General features: G+C 37.5%; 1 protein-coding gene across 3 annotated transcripts in view; it reads left to right on the top strand.

Moving 5' to 3' along the window:
- LOC145675848 (centrosomal protein of 76 kDa-like) overlaps positions 1-16,565 on the top strand; it is a 42,064-nt gene extending 25,499 nt beyond the window's left edge. For 2 of the 3 annotated variants that reach the window (XM_081746586.1, XM_081746587.1), the window contains exons 8-11: positions 2,964-3,082; positions 8,887-9,090; positions 13,738-13,955; positions 16,415-16,565. In XM_081746586.1, the coding sequence (XP_081602712.1) occupies positions 2,964-3,082; positions 8,887-9,090; positions 13,738-13,955; positions 16,415-16,553 (680 nt within the window). In that variant the 3' untranslated portion in view covers positions 16,554-16,565. The remainder of the gene's footprint in view (positions 1-2,963; positions 3,083-8,886; positions 9,091-13,737; positions 13,956-16,414) is intronic. The other variant, XM_081746588.1, reaches the window with a different exon arrangement.
- Positions 16,566-17,435: the final 870 nt, after the last annotated feature.

The following is a 17,435-nucleotide window of genomic DNA, read 5'->3' on the forward strand; positions in this document are numbered from 1 at the left end:
GAATGAATTCAGTGCGCGTTTGAGGTGTTCACATAGATAATTGAAGTTTTCGTAGAAAGAAATAGGCCTATTATCTAATCTGTGCCTTGATACTGCACACTAAATACTAACTGAAATCACGCAATGATTCTTCATAAATTATATAAGTATTATTTGTGGTCCTGGTACTCTAGTGGTGAAAGACTCTCATGTCCTTTCCGATGGTATTTGGTTTAAGTAACCACATGCAATAATTCAGTGCGTTTGTCGTTGTCATTGAATTTAAGTACACGTTACACAATACGCTTTCAAATTGAGAGATGGTAGTACAGTACAACGATTCTTGTCTGCGTGAGAGCGACCTTGGGAACATATGCATACGCATTTCTTACAGAACTCACACTAGGGTAAATATTACAGATATGATCCCGCAGTATTTTTCTTCATGTGCATACATTTGGAAAGGAGATACTTCTACTTGAGATACCCAAGATAGTTGTATTATTTACGTTAGGTTTCCTCCCGAATCTTTTATATCTTTTAAGCCCCTTCAGTGGCTCCGTCGTCATTCTATATATAAAGGTAAGCAAGAAAGTTCTGTCGCTTTTCGTGAAAGTCTGTGTTTAATTGGCCCTCACACCGTGAGTTGAATGCGAATTGAGATAAGGTGAAGGTCAGTTGTTGCTGTGGGTATATCCAACATACTACTTAGTCGTGGCAGTTCAGTTATACCGTGAACTTGTGTAAGGACAGAGTGAACAAGGGACCTCAACAGAGCGTCAAGGACGTGTCTGCTGTACGATTTCAAACTGGAGTCAAACGCCGCTGCAGCGGGGACGGAAGATATGCCAGGCCTTTGGTGAGGGTGTCGTGACTACACGGACAGTGCAGCGGTGGTTTAACAAGTTTAAGGACGGTGACGAAACACTCGAAGACGCACTACGTGCCGGAAGACCAACACATATAAAGATCTTCGGGCAGCAATTGAGGCGAACAGTGGCCAGACATGTGAGGACCTGGGACTACAATTCAGTGTGAATGGAGAAACCATTCGGCAGCACCTCCATCAACTTGGGAAGCACTTCAATTTGGGTCAGTGGGCCCACATGATTTGACTCCTGGCCAAAAGGCAACGCGAGCAGACACCTGTGTTTCTTTGCTGTTTCGTCTGAAGGAGTCATTTCTGGACAAGGTGTTGACATGTGATTTGAAGTGGGTCCTGTACGAAGCTTCACGGCGCCGTCATCATTGGTTAACATCCAGTGAACCGGTTCCAGAACAGCCAAAGCCAGCACTGCACCAGAAGAAGGTCCTCTTGGTATTTGATATATGTACTGCTCGCGGCATCGTGCATCGGGAACTGCCACCAGCTGGTCAGGGCATCAATGCAACTATGTACTGTCAGGAGTTGATCCGTGTTGTTAAAAAACTTTTTTCTGAATCGCAAAGGGGTCCTCCAGTTACAGAACAACGCTAAGCCCCACGTGCACGTGGCTAGGATAACCCGTTTAAAGATGTAGATGCTTTTAATTGTACATTCTTGACTGCTTATTTGTTGAACATATAGGCTTATTTATGTAAATAAACAACTGAAAATTTCAGTGGGCGTTGCAGATGTTCGCAGGGAGAGGGGGTTGCTAAGCCTCGTGGCCTTCCAGTAGCTGCAGGTCGTTCGCAGGTAACGTTTTGTACTTCGATGCCTTTATGCAACTATTTTTAGAAGTGTATCTTGTCCCTCGCCTTTGATACTTGTCATGATACAATAACACGGTACTTGAGTTTGAAATTCTTAGATATGAAAAGGCCAATGGGAGATGTTTTGTGCATCTAGCGAGAAACTTATCATTTTTCGCAAAAATGAATAAAATGTACCAATATCATTCGGTGAATAAAATTACAAAAAAAATCATCTCTAATTTTGCTTTAATCTAAAAACCCTCTGACGTTCTGTTTGAGAGGGGGCAAAAAAGTAATTTAGGCACTGCCCTCTCTCACCCCTCCTTGGCTGAAACCTTTCAGAGAACTCTTAAATGCACAATAAATAAGATAGGTCTACGATACCACTTTTTAAACAGTATTAAATATGCGCCCATTACTGTCTTTAAATAAACGTGTGTAAGATCTAGTGGTACTATGATCAAGATACGGGAAGAAAGGATTCTTTATATGTTAATTAGACTTCGATTCAGTTTTTTCAATCTTACGTTTATGTTCTCATATGTACTTTTAATACAAGCATAGGTTCTGTGATTCAGTCTCATAGTACACACAAGCCAAGGTTCGAACAAAAAGTAAGTAAAAAATAGATTGTTCGACGTCTTATTAAGTGCAATTCTCTTGGAGGCGAGATAGTGTGATGGGGAGCGGCATATACTGTTAAGGATGATCTTGCATGATAGACTATGCTCGCGTTAACCGCACTGAATCCAAACTTCGGTCATGATGCGAAGCCCACATTAATAGTAGGTGGCATCCTTCATAGCCTCGTTGTTGTATAAAAATAAGCACAAAATCCCAAAATCAGTTTCAAATTGTATTTCATTTGCCCCTTCCTCCGTGCCTAGCTTCCCAAATTGTGATTCAGTTTGTCTCTTTGTGCCTGGTTTCAACTGCAAGCAATAGGGATGTTTTTCGAGACAAAAGAAAGTTATGATTTGTCCAAATATATATATATATTTTTTAACGAGAGCTCACACTCAAATCACGCATGCCCTAAAAGGATAAGAGATTAAGTGCTCGAACGCCCTTCCCCCCTTGATGAAATTCTGCGTGTGCCACTGACTGAAATCATTTATCAACAACAATAGGAAAGATACTGAAAGAAAGTCGACCAAGAGGTCAGATCGATTTGTTAAAAGAAATTTTTCAAGCACGAGTAACTGCCTTACTGTTACCGAACTATGTGTTCATCTATAAACTATTTTGATATTCTTTTTAAACACCGAGAATCAGTGTGTGTTAAGATTAGATGTCATTTGTTACAGGTAGTAGATATGTGCATACTCCGAAAGACGGTACTAAACATCGGAAGAGAGCGCCAGATTATCCATATAAAACTGTTGGATGTGTTTTTAATCACAAGTCATTCTATGCAAATGTTCAGGTTAGTAACAGGGTAATCTCTCCTACTTACCACCTCTTATTGCTTAAGATAACTCCTGCCGTAAACATGCGGAAAAGAGTGAAATTTACGTATTTTAATTATTACATAATTATCAGGTAATTTTGTATACTTTTAGTTCAGTATTAATAAAAGGTGCTTTATATATGTATATTATAATATGTAGATACCACCCAAGACAATTTGAATGTTTCTGCCGTTGTTATGAATAGAAAGTAGTTGATGATTATGAGTAACGAATGGAAGAAAATACGGTGAAACTATAATGAAAATAATTGCAATATTTGTCTTGGTTGTACAAAAAATATATAGTGCAGCCCACTTATAACGAATTTCAAGGGACCAACACAATGAGTTCTTTATATCCAAACTTCGTTATAAACAAACGAATTATGGAAAACACAAAAGATTAGATACGTAACAAGCAGATACGTTTAAAAAGAATATACAGCAGTATAATAGCATTATATCTGAAGATAATTTAATTAATTGGGTTATTATCTAGACTATCGTACATATTGCAAGTCTTCCTACCTGTTTAAGTACTCTTGAAGAAGCCTGTAATTTTCTTCTGAACCGTGTCTGCTGCAGCTGTTCGTAGCACCACCGCTTCCACTTCCTCAAATGCCCGAAACGCATGGCCAGCATCGTGTTGTTGTGCTTAAAGAGATAGCGTTGCAAGTTTTCCAAACTTTGGATCGCTTCTTTGGAACTCAACGGGTTGTTTCATATTTTCCACTTCGCTCTTGAACTCTGGTGGACGTGTGTTGTTGAAAATATCTGCACCCGGGGCGATTTCTGTTGCCATCCGAGTGGAAGGGGGGGAGTGAGTCATGCCTCGTTTGCACAGCGACAACAGCTATGAAAACCAGTTTTGCGGTACCCGAGTTATCCACGAACAGAAGAAAAGAAAACATGATCCCGTTCTGAAAACTTCGCTATAAGCTATAACGGAAAATATTGTTCGTAATCTATGGTCATTTCATCCATGTTTTAAATAGGCGATGTGACGGGGATTTCATTTATGTTTGTAATATCCAATAATTCGCTATTTCTGAGTTCGTTATAAGTGAGCTGCACTATATATATATATATATATATATATATATATATATATTCATCAACGTCCAGGCCGTGTTACTATAGGTATGAACGTGAAATTTGGAGAGAAACGAAAGTAAGGGATAAGAAAGGTTTTTGGGAAATACTCATCATGAGGGGTTAAAGGGAGGTGCAGACTTTTCCCGAAGAGTAGCATATCTCATGAATTCCTGACGTTAAAGATGTGAAACTCGGCATATGATTTCTTCATTAAAAATAAAAGAATATGTATTTCAGCATTTTCGAAAATTCCGCTCGAAATACAGGAAACGGGAACTTAAATTTCGATATTCATACAATGCTCAAATTTGTCTTTCTTTAATCTGTAAGTGCCGAAAGTGAGGATTTGCTTAAATTGAATATCTGAAATTCGGTATATGGACTTTTAATTAAAGATAAGGAAAACACGTATTTCAGCGTTTCTGATAATTCCACTGTAAAGGAGAAAAAGAAAGCGAGCAAGTTTAATCATATTTGAGAAATTTCCCTATATTTCTTCACAAAGTGCCGAATGTAAGGATTTGTTTAAGTTAGACATGAAAAATTCGGTACATAAACTTATGAGTAAAGATTAGGGAATACGTGTTTCAGAGTTTTCCAAGAATCCGTTTCTAAGGCTTAAAGGGAGGTAATTTTAATAACATTGAACTCTTAAGAGGGCAAACTGCTGTCATTTTACTAACATCCAAATTTCTCTTTAGTGAGAAAGATCTCAGTGTGAGAATTCGTTAAGTTTGAGAAGTGAAGTTTAGTTTATAAACTCTTAACTAAAAGTAAGAATACGTGTTTCAGCAGTTTTGAAAATTACGCTCCTAAAAGACAAAGAAGAGATATTTCTATAATATTGAAATTTCTAAAAGTGCCATCTGTAGGCGTCTATGTAAATTCCACTTCTAAAGACGGAAAGGAGGACAATTTCTATAATAATATTAAACACAAACAAACTATTTGCTGAGCAAAACAATATATTCACATAAAAAACTACATACGTCTTACAGTTTCGCCAACTAACACTTTGGCTTCATTAGACACTATGCGATACAGGAGAAATGTACAGTCTTATATACAAACAAGAGCTGTGACATCTTGCTTCTGAGTGGCTCCTGGCAGCAGCCAATCCCCAGATAGAAAGCCTCGGTATAGAAATATTCAAATCAGAATACTTGAAGGGGATTGGCTGCTGCCAGGAGCCACTCAGAAGCAAGATGTCACAGCTCTTGTTTGTATATAAGACTGTTTCTCCTGTATCTCATAGGTCTAATGAAGCCAAAGTGTTAGTTGGCGAAACTGTAAGACGTATGTAGTCTTTTATGTGAATATATTGTTTTGCGTAACAAATAGTTTGTGTTTAAGTATATACAAATCAAAGCTTCTACTTGTGGAAAATAATATTAAGATTTCCCATTATTTATCCAGAAAATGCTTAATGTAAAGATTCAATTAAGTTGGGGGTGTGGAATTCGTTAAATAAACTGTTAATTAAAAATAAAAAAATATATATATTTAAGCGTTTTAGAAACTTGAATGGGAAGAAGGAAGGACTATTATATACGATTATCTGGAAGAGTGAAAGTACTTCACTGAAAACTCAGGCCATATTAATATATACCGTATTTACGCGATTCTAATACGCGCTTTTTTATCGATTTTTTCCCCCTCCAAAATTAGGGTGCGTCTCAGATTTGAGTTATGCAAATTTAGGCCAAATTAGATGGAGTTGTGCCAAAAATTGCTAATCCTGTTAATCACGATTATGTAAAGAATGCGTATTTTGTGGTATTTGACCATCAAAAATGGAAAAATTGGAAAAGATAGTGATGCCAATGACGAAACAGATGATGAGCAGTAATTGTGTCAGTGTTCTTTTTGTCAGTGTGAGCGCAAAACAGAATAAAAGAAACAAGTTTAAATAATTGCTCAATAATTATTTGTGTGTGTGTGTATATATATAGGTAGACTATTTTCGGAACAGCTATGACTTGTGCCGTGAAGGTAGTCAGCGAGTCGAAACATGGGAGGGGAGTGATGAGTTGTGCACGATGAAAGCACTGTGGTCAGTATGTGTACGCTGTTAGCCAGTTGTTTTCGCGCTGTTGTAGAAACGTCATGCTGTGCGACTCGATTCAAAGGTGCACATACGAAAGCTCACAGCTGTTCCGAAAATAATCTACCTATACATACAGGTATAATATACATACTGGTATATGATAATGTGATACCGATAATGAGTTACTATGAAACTGACACAAGCAAGTGTTGTACCGTAATTACATTAGAAAAAAAAAAGTACCAGCAGATGCACATGAATATACCATAAATTCTAGCGTAAGTTCAATGTTTCTTTATTTTCCCATAACATTATTTGTTTTCCCATGTTTATTATTTTTTTTTCATTCTTTAAAATCAATGCAATGTGGTTTTTTCTTCTTTTTTTTTTTAATTTTTCCTTCAAAAATTCGGGGTGCGTCTTACATTTGAGGGCGTCTTAGATTCGCGTAAATACGGTATCTAGAAACCTAAGCTTTGGACAGAAAATTCTTTTTGTTACGAGAACAATGAATAAGAATGTTTTTTAATACGTAAGCAAAGGTAGGTAAAGGGGATTCAAATGTTTTGGCCTGAACAGAGTACCACATAAATCCTTGAAATTAGGGAGATGAAGTTCGACATATAAACTCCTTGTTAAAAGTAAGTGTGCACGTGACCAAGCATTTTCCAAAATTCTACTTTGAATATGAGGGGGAGGTGCGATTTCTATATTTTTTTCGCCACATTGGAATAGATGTTATCTGTTGTTTGTGAATGCATTGTGGAAAACGGCTTACCCGTGTGAAATAAACCCCCTCAAGGATAGTTGGTTCTGCCTTTGGATTTTCATTATGTCACATTGATTAATTCGCGTATCCTAAAAAGTAGGGCACAAATAGGGTATTTTGTGGGTTTTTATAATTACGCTTTCATTAAATTCGGTATCTTAAGGGGTGAAAGGGGTTCAAATACTTTCCATAAACGTATTCTCCCCGTGCGAAGAACAGGCATTTCAGCTGGAAAAATGAAACACCATTTTAAAAAAGCCTGCTTGTTTGTATCTCTAATTAGTCACGAGGCACTTTTCGTAGACGTATGAACAGCCAAAGGAATGCTAGTGTTAACATTCTAATAAGTTTCTCTGTTCTTGTAAATTTGTTTTGTCCGCTCCTTCTGTCCTTTGAAAATGGGTTGAGTAAAGACCCGAAATATATTGTAAAAACTTATGGAGTAATAAGTAGGTTTTGTTATCTATAAACCTTATGTTTTGATCGTTTTACAGTTTTTCGTCTTATTAGTTTACTCTTTTAGTATAGATATTTTAGTACATATCTTAGTACATATTTTAGTACATTGTCTTAAATAAGTACTACTTTTTTTTGTTGTACTTATATATATGTACTTTCTAATTTATTAGCAAATAACCTCGGGAGTGGGTGGCTGTTCTGGAAAACGGACTGGATGGCGTAGTAGTTAACGCATCGGCACGATATTCCGGAGGTCCTGGGTTCAAGTCTGGGTCCAGTCAGTCACTTTTTCACTCTTTGCATTAGAATTCGCACCTATAAAGGATTTGGAGTGTTTTTTTTTTTTTTAATCGTTGTTCCTTCCTTCCATTAGTATATATGAAATTACAGCCGTCATATTGTGCTCGGTTTATGGACACGGGATTATCTAATCCAGCGTTTCCCAACCGGTGTGCCGCGAGGAAATCGAAACAAAATTATTAATTCTATTACAATCAAATTGCAAGACATTGAGTCTCACATCATATTTATGAGGAAAAATGTATATCTGTGTTTCACATTACTATGAACCTCTACTATGAATCTACAGTTTTAAGTTTCATACACTGTTAATATTCTGTACATTTTTAATGCTAGAAAAGTATTTGTTATCATTGTTATCGCCATTATTGCTTCTTTATTGTTGCAGATTATTTCGTAACTTGAAATTTTAAAATATCAGTCAATCCTTTCGACAAAGCAAACATGGATACAAATTACCTACATTTGTGTTTTAAAAGTACAAGAGATTTATTTCTTTATTCTTTAATGATCTTCCTTCTTAATGAAAGGTTGGATACAAGTTTCGAAAAAGAAAGCGTATTTTTAATTGCCACGGAGGAAAACAAGTGATCGAGCTTTCTTCTCTGTGAAAATAATATATTAGTAATCACAGAAAAAAAAATATCACGGTATTTTATATTTATAAATAATAATAATAATAATAATAATAATAATATGTATATGTATATGTATATGTGTGTTGCGCGAGAATTCAAGTTACACCTGTAGTGTGCCGCAAGTTGAAAAAGGTTGGAAAATGCTGGTCTAATCACAGCAAGGGTCTGTGATACAACCCACGTGATCCTAGATGAGAGCACCAACCTCGAGAGTGAGTGGCTGTTCTGGAAAACGGACTGGGTGGTGTAATGGGTAAATGAATTGGCACAGTATGCCGGAGGTCCCGGGTTCGAGTTCCGGTGCAATCAGTCTCTTTTTCACTCTTTGCGTTGGAATTCGCACCTATAGAGGATGTGTAAAATACAAAAGTTTGGTTCTTTCGAGAACTAACTTTATGTCTAATATTTGTAAAGATATAATAAATTTCAAGTAAGTGTTACATAAAGATTATGTTTTGTTTCTTTTACAAAGGTCAGCGATGTTGTCGAGCTCTGCAGCTTTGATTTGAATGAGCGTTCTAGATGGAAGCCAATGTCTGAAGTCTCTATTAAGTCCTTAACAGACGAAACAATAAAGCCGTATGCAGCTCGTCTTGTGCCTGGTTGGTCCAATCACTTGCAAGCTAGTTGCGAATTGGAAATACAACTGAAAGCCCTGATTGTCGAAAACAGAAGGGTAGAGTATAATTTCTGTTACTTGTAGAACTGCTATTATGTTGAGGAATATTATTGTAAATTAAGAGGACGAGAATTATTTACGCAAATACGAATGAGTTGAGTTTAATATCCCTTTTCAGCACCGAGGATATTTGAGACGTGGACCTACAGCTAAATGTGGAACCCGAACAACATGAGTTTCCACCGGGAATAGAACCCAGATCTTCTAACCGAAGGCGCGAATACTTAGTAATGAGAGTCTCGGTAAGAAAATGTAAATGATAAAAAGTAAGTCACTTCTCTTTTTATTAAATGCTTTTTTTTTTATTATAGAAGGCCATAATGATGCAACTTATAAGTACCGTTACAGAAACTCTATTAAATCAAGATGTATCCAGTGAAAAATAGCTGAATCAATCGAATGCATATCCTGTATAACAGACAACGAAATTTGAGGTCTCAACCTAGTAGCCAGATAAGAGGCTTTGGTCGTCATGATTCCAACACGAGACAAAGCTTTCTTTGCAACAACAGGAAGCGGGCAATAAGCTTAATACAAGGGTTGGATTTTTAGTAACGGCAACACTACTATACATATACTTGGGAACAAAGCAATCCATTATAATTCATACCAGCGGTAGGTTGGATGATCAGAGCACATGAACTTGTCTGCCCTCTCCTCCATGCGCGCGCAGCGCCAGCAGTTAGAAGACACTTCTGAGTGAGTGCTCCTGAACTACAGTCACGCTGCGGTGCTCGCGGCATACAGTCATGTTTACGAAGCAAGACCAGAGGAGCTGGTTGAAAATTCAATGTGCTAGAAGTGGGAATGCAAAACAATGCTACGGAGTATTGCAAGATGTTTGCGGTGAAAGTGCATTACCATACCATACAGTAGCAAGGTGGGTCAAAGCCTTTAATGACGGACGACAAAATGTCACAGACGTGCCTCGCTCCGGTCATCCTCCTGTAAGTGAAGAAGATGTGCCGAACGTGAACGCGTTAGTGCTAGCGGATCGGAACGCCACGATTCGTCAATTGGCCAACGATACAGGACTAGCGCATTCGACTGTGCTGAAAATTCTGAAGAATAACCTGAGATTGCGTAAAATCGCCTCAATGTGGGTTCCACTTGATCTAACTGAACAGCACAAGTGGCTGCGATATGATGCCGCTCTAACACACCTGGAGCGGTATCAACGTGAAGGTGAGGCCTTCTTACGGCTGATCATTACTATTGGTGAGATCTGGGCCAGAGTGTATGAACCATAGCTGAAATGACAAACAAGTGGCGTCATCCTGGGTCACCGAGACAAACAACAGTTCGGAATATCCCAACCAATGTGAAAGCTACTCATCATTGCATACGACTGGGATGGTGTAATCATAAACCATACCGTTCCCCAAGGACACACCGTTAGTGCAGAGTACTACTGCATTTTTTTTTCCAAAACAATGTGCAAACAGCTATAAGACGAAAACGACGCCACTGCCTAAGAAACCCACCCATCATTCTGCATGACAATGCAAGGGCACATTCAGCAGGTGCGGTCTCTGATTTGTTGCATCGTTGGAGCTGGGAAGTGCTGTATCACCTCCCGTATTCTCCAGATTTAAGTCCCTGCTACTAGATCTGTTCCCGAAGATGAAGGAACCACTTCGTGGGACATGCTTCCGTACAGTTGATGATCTCCTCCGGGCAACCGATCGCTCCATCCGCACTATCCAGAGATTAGGCACTGCCAACGGCATCCAGCGGCTTCCACATCACTGGGAACGCGTGATTCATAATACTGGTGAGGGCTTGTAAAACTTCGAACCTTGTAAGTACTCTACTTCTCAAGATATACCGTTGTTGCCATTACTAAAAATCCAAGCCTTGTACGTGACAAATAATGAATGACACACTGCATACAATGTAGTGGCAACACGAAGTCACTGAGTTTACAGTTTATCCCAGAGACTTCTTTTCCTCCGAAATTCAAAAGTTAGGTTTTATCCTATCCACGAAAAAGTGCACTTCTAAGGCAAACAAAGTAAATGCCAACTGGCTACCATGAAATTAAAATATTTGGTAGCCAATGGTCACGTGGCGGTCGGAAATTTCGCGCCCTATTGTATAAGTAAAGATACATACATCATAAATATTGTGGCATTTGGCAAGTCAATTGCTACAACTGAGAAGCTTCCATGCTCCACGGTCTTCCGCTAACTCCTTAATCTTTAGTACGACTTTTCTGTTTCGATATCGTCCATTAACTGTAGTCTCTTTCGCTCCTCCCTCTCTTTCCTTCCACCATACTTTTTGGCACATCTCTCATGATACAATTCTTTCTTAGCCAATATCCCAACCAATTTCTCTTCGTCTTCTTAATAATATATAAAATTGTTCTTTTCTCTCCCATGATTTCTAATACCCTCTCATTCGTTTTCCGCTCCACACAGCTAATTCTCCCCATTCCGCTCCCTACCCACATTTTTAAAGTTTCCAGTTTATTATTATTATTATTATTATTATTATTTTCTTCCTCCTAAAGGCTTCTTTCGCCATTCCTATTCTTCCTTACGTTCACACTTCATATCATTACTAATAATACTACGTAAGTATCGAAAACCAGTCACTTGTTCTATTTTTTCCCCCTGTTACTTCTATATTTGACACCAATCCTTTTGTTTCAATCACCATGGCTTTTGTCTCTCTAACATTTATTTTCGTCCCATATTCTTCACAGCCCTTCCTCAAGTTTTCTAAAATTTTATTGATTTTCTCTTCAGATTCTGCAACAAGCGCTATATGATTTGCAAACCGTATATACCTAATCATTCTTCCTCCCACTGAAATGCTGTCTTCATTATGTAAGCTCTTTTTCACTCTCTCTTCTAGATAGATGTTAAATAATCTAGGCGAGAGACAGCATCCCTGTCGAACTCCCCTTCCAATTCCACCCTCTTCCGTCAGTTCTTCTCCTAACCTAACACTTACATGTTGGTTCATGTATAAGTTTCTTATGAGTCTTCGTCTTTCTATACCAACCCAACCTTCTTTAGAACTTCCAACAACAATTTTCCAGTTCACACGGTCAAAAGCCTTTTCTTAATCAATAAATACCACATATACCTCTCCCGATTACCCTTAATAATTCAGTTTCATCTTTTGTGCCCTTGCCTTTCCTGAACCCGAATTGTTCCTCCTCAACTTTTTCATTTGTTCTTCCATACAACCTTCTGTTCAGAATTCGAAGCAAGGTTTTTGCTGTATAAGATATGATCCTAATAGTTCTATAATCTTCTCTTTGGGTTCGATTTCTTAGCCATCGGAATCATGATTGTCGTTAGGGAGTCTTTTGGCCACTTTCTTGTTTCACATATTTCATTGCATAGTCGGAACAATTCTTTCTTGCCTTTGTCTCCCATATTCTTAATGAAGTCGATTGTTATCTATCCCGGTTGCATTTCCATTCCTAATCTCGGTTATAGCTTTTTCAAACGCATTCCGAAGAATACTAAACTTTATATCACCCTCGTCTACTTCATTTTGTACTTCAGCATCTAGGCCACATGGTCTATTCCTACTCTCATATAAATCCTCAACATATTCTTTCCATCTCGACATATAGCCCAGTGTATAGAGCTTACTGAGTAGTACGATACTTCCCAATAAAATTGTGGTGCACTTCAGCCCTTGGGTCCCGGTGGCTCAATGGTAGAGCGTTCACCTCTGGTGCGTGAGGACCCTGGTTCGATCCCGGCTGGGGCCAAGTGGACTTAGTGGTGAACAAACACCGTATGCGTGGGTTTCCTCGGGGTTCTCTCAGCAACCACGTTCATCGTGACGAGGACATATAGCCTCGATGCTGACGTCCCCATTAATCCCCCATTCCCTCTTTCGGGGTTCTCCCGTTTCCTCCACTTTCTTCATTCCACCATTTCATTCATTTCTCATGATCATGGTCACCTTTAGCCCATCCGGCATAACTGTGACGTAAAACTCAAATATTTCATTTTAACTTTTTTTTTGGCCAGGAGAGGGAAAAAAAAGAGGGTGTGCTTTTCCCATAGACCGCCATGTTAATTCAAGTCCCGCAAAAGTTCATTACACAGCGACGCACTGTAGGCAACTAAATCCTAGTAATCAGTACCGTTGACACTTTTCATTTTTGTAACTTTTATTCACCCGTCGGGAATTTTCAATGGAAGATGGATATCGTTTTTTAATGTTCCCACCGTCTGCTACTACCTGCTGCACCTGTCCTTTCCCGTTTGAGTATTTTTCTACGAAAATATTTCTTACTTTCTCAGTTTTCAATTTTTCAGTACTTAACATCTTGTTGCCCACTTTTCTGCCTGCATTTTTCATATAAATCAAGAATTGTGAATTTGCACATATTCTATACTCACTGGTATATTAGTAGGATGTACGGCTCAAAAAAATCACTACGTTATATATATATATATATATATATATATATATATATATATATATATTAACCCAACTTTCATTCAATATTTCGTTTTCGAGTTTTGGCCCTTTTGTATATGTTCCGACTAATTTTTCATATGAGCGATAATTTCTCAAAGTTTGTTGTTGTTTCCGAACATCGCGTATAAAGGAGAAAATATAATGTGATCGTTTACATTGACTAATTCTGTGTTTTGTATTTTTCAGGACATTGGTTTAAGTACTACCTGGGATAACCATTTAAGTCATTTACTTGGCCCTGCTTTAACTGCGTATGAACTGGAACACAAAACTGGTGTTAGGTCAGATACTGAAGAATTTCATGAAATGATTCGACGAAATATTCCTGAAGGTTATTCTTTCAAAGGATTTCCAGTCCGTGTGCCTACTACCGTTGCTCGTAGGATTTTGTCCATTTGTTTGCAGTAAGTTTTGTTTTCTATACGTTTTGTAGTCGTAATATTAATATAAAATCGTCATAATCAATATTCTGATATCATTGTCAGATACCTTGCCAGAAAGCTTCCATATATTACGGCGTCAGCTACCTGTTATTCGTGACGTTTTAATACAATTCAACAATTGTAGCCTTTTTAATTCTTCCCTCTTTTTATCACATCTTTAAGGGTACAGTTCTTTTTCAGACTGTTTCAGCCAGGTTCTGTTTCTTTTTGAATTATATGCATTATCAATTATATCCAGAATTGTTCTTATCTTCCTACACACTTCATGGTTGGTTGTCCTTTTTTTTCTTTCCACCACATCCATATTTTCAAAGCCGCAAAACCGTATTTCTTCACATTTGCTTAATGTCCAGGTTTCTGCCCCATTGATTTATTGATTACAATACATTACATGAGCTCCCTTGTGGCTATATAGTTAGCATACGTACGTTTGGCGTTGGAGACCCGGGTTCCATTCCAGGTGGGAGCTAGTCTGGGTCGGATTTCACATTTAGCTGTGGATCCACGTCCCATAAAGACTCGATGCTGAAAGAAACGCTAAGCTCCAATTCAATCGACCAATAGGGGTTGTGGTGGCTTAGTGGTAGAGCGTTCACCTCTGGTTCATGGGGTTCGTGGTTCGAACCCAGCTTGCGACAAGTGGACCTTGTGGTGGACAAACACTGTGTGCGTGAGTTTTCTCGGAATTTTTCCTCTTCTTCCCACTTTCTTCATTCCACTATTTTTCACTCATTTCTCATCATCACCATCTTCTTTAGCTTATCTGGCATAATCGTGGGACGTAAAACAAAGATTTCATTTCAATTGACCAATACTTCACACGAAATATTTCACGATTCATTTTGTTAAGTTTTTTACTCAAAGACCCCACAAAATATAGTTTTCTTTCTTAACGCTTCTTTCCCCATCGTTATTCTCACTTTTATTTCATTCTTCATGTCCTCATTAATAATACTACCTAAGTACTGAAAACTAATCACGTGTTTTACTTTCTTCTCTCCTACTTCTATATTAAATACCGACCACTGATTTTTTCCCCCTTTCTGATGTTTATTTCTACCTCATATATGTCTCAGTTTGTTTTCAAGTTTTCTAACATCATAATTTTCTATTCACACTCCGCAACAAGAACTATATCATGTACAAACCTTACACATCTAATGTTTTTAAGACATGGAGAAATCTTACCTCAAAATCTTCATAATCTTACTCCTGTAATACTTATTAATAGACGCTATATGCTATTTTAATGTAAAACCATGAGCTTATCTTTGTACCATGGTAGTTTATTCCGCTTATTTGTTATGTATTCTCAATATTGTGACTATCTTTGAGAAAGCTATGATCGCGACTACTTTAAATTTCTGCTTGCTGGAAATGGGGGTGCATACAGGCGGATTTTAGGGTGCAAGTTGTGTCCATGATATTTTTGTGTGTGTGGAGGGGGGAAGGCATATCTTTCATTGAAATATCATAATTATGCTTTCAAAAACGCTAAATTGAATAAAATTTAGCCTATAAAGCAAGTTATCTAGGTTTTGTAACAATCAACTGTGGTTTGTTTAATACTTTTTTTCCGGGGAGGAGGGGATTGTAATTTGGAAGATTGTGACCAAGCACTTGGGTGAGAGGATGGGCACCACTGGCTGAAAACTCACTATTTTCCTGTCCTGCCCTGACCATGACCTACGAGAAAGTCGAAATATTGAGAATATTTAACAAATAAACAGAAGAAAGTGCAGCGTTCAAAGGTAAGTCCATTCTCCTGTAGTACTTCTTATATCCCTTCGCATGTTGAAATATTTAGATCTAAAAAGTAAATAAAATGTACGAAATTCAGGTATAATCAATCTTAAATGTGTAAAATAATATATCTATTGTTCCGCCTTATTGATTGATCCCTCTGTTGATGCACATATACTGCTACTTTTAAATTGAATTCAAGATCTATATTTTAAAACGCATGTCACGAAACACCTATCAGAGAAAACGATCGTAAGAAAAAGTTATTAACTCATTCTTCGTTGGGGTGGATGACAGTAATCATACTCATTTATAAGCTACCGTAACTACCAGGAAACATTGAACTTATCTGAACTTCGTATTTATCTCTCAAGTTTGATAGGAGATATACTTTTCTAAAAAGTTTGTCAACGAATTCAAAATAGCAGGAAAAGTAATAAATTTGTATAATTCGTATTTTTGGCTGCCAGAAGAAGGAACCCAGTTAGATACTCTGAAATATTGTAGATTATTATTTTTCATAATATCTGTCTTCAGCGAATATGTTGGTGAAGTATTCCCTTTTAAGTAATTACACGTATAACCAGTACACTCTTAATTTAGTGTTTGATATCGTACTGGTTGGTTGTGGAAAGAAAAATCTTGTACTAATCTAGTGTTTTCTCCTTTTCTTTCAGGCAACCTGTATGTCGTGATATCCTGAGCAGTCGCGGTGATGATCATAAATTAGCTTTGCGAGTTCATATTTATGTCTATCCAGAGAACGTGATGTCTATTTGGCTACTGATAGCGTGTAAATACAGAAATAATGAATAAAACAAATTTGTATATTTTTTTTAGAAAAAAAAATGTGTAGTTTATTTCTTTTCCTAAAAAATTTTTTTTAACTTACCATAGAAAGTATTTAAATTATATCTAGGATTTTCTGTGCGTTTTGTTTCGTATGCAATGATTTTAAGTATAAGTATTGGTGTCTATAAGAAAAGTATTAATAGTGTCGTATTAATAGTAGAAGAATGTAAAATGTTTATATTTTATACATATACAGGGTGGCTCAAAAGTCCCCTGACATATAGTAACTGTTATTTCTGAGTTACAACAAAATGTAAGAGAGGAAACAGTCTCCAAATATGATGTTTTCAATCTAAAGTGAAGGAATTTTTTAAATCGGACGAGCCGTTTGGGCTGTACCCTCTTTATGCATCCATTTTTAAATGAAAATGCAACATTGCCATTTAACTGGACCCACAACATAGGTGAATAAAGTTACTGCATTTTACACTAACGTATCCATGGCCAGCATCCATTTCAAACATGCCCCCATTCACCATACTCTTACAAAATTTATCCACCTCCTGCCCCGCCCTCTCCTCCCCCAACCCGTCTACTAATGGCAACGTTGCATTTTCATTTAACATTGGGCGCATAAAGAGTGTACAGTCCAAACGCCTCGTCCGATTAAAAAAAAAAAAAATCCTTCACTTTAGACTGAAAACAACATATTTGGAGACGATAACTCTGATAATAACAGAGTTAATTTATGTCAGGGGACTTTAGAGACACCCTGTATATTTGCTTTTTTAGAACGAAGATGTACACCATGATCCAAATTGAATGATCACATTGATTATGGTTATTTGAGATTAAAAATTTCTAAGTCTGATGCACTAGAACTGGAAACTCTCCTTTCGGCGCAAC

The sequence above is a fragment of the Thermobia domestica genome, chromosome 18, assembly GCF_964235325.1.
Source record: "Thermobia domestica chromosome 18, izTheDome1.hap1.1, whole genome shotgun sequence".
Lineage (NCBI taxonomy): Eukaryota > Metazoa > Arthropoda > Insecta > Zygentoma > Lepismatidae > Thermobia > Thermobia domestica.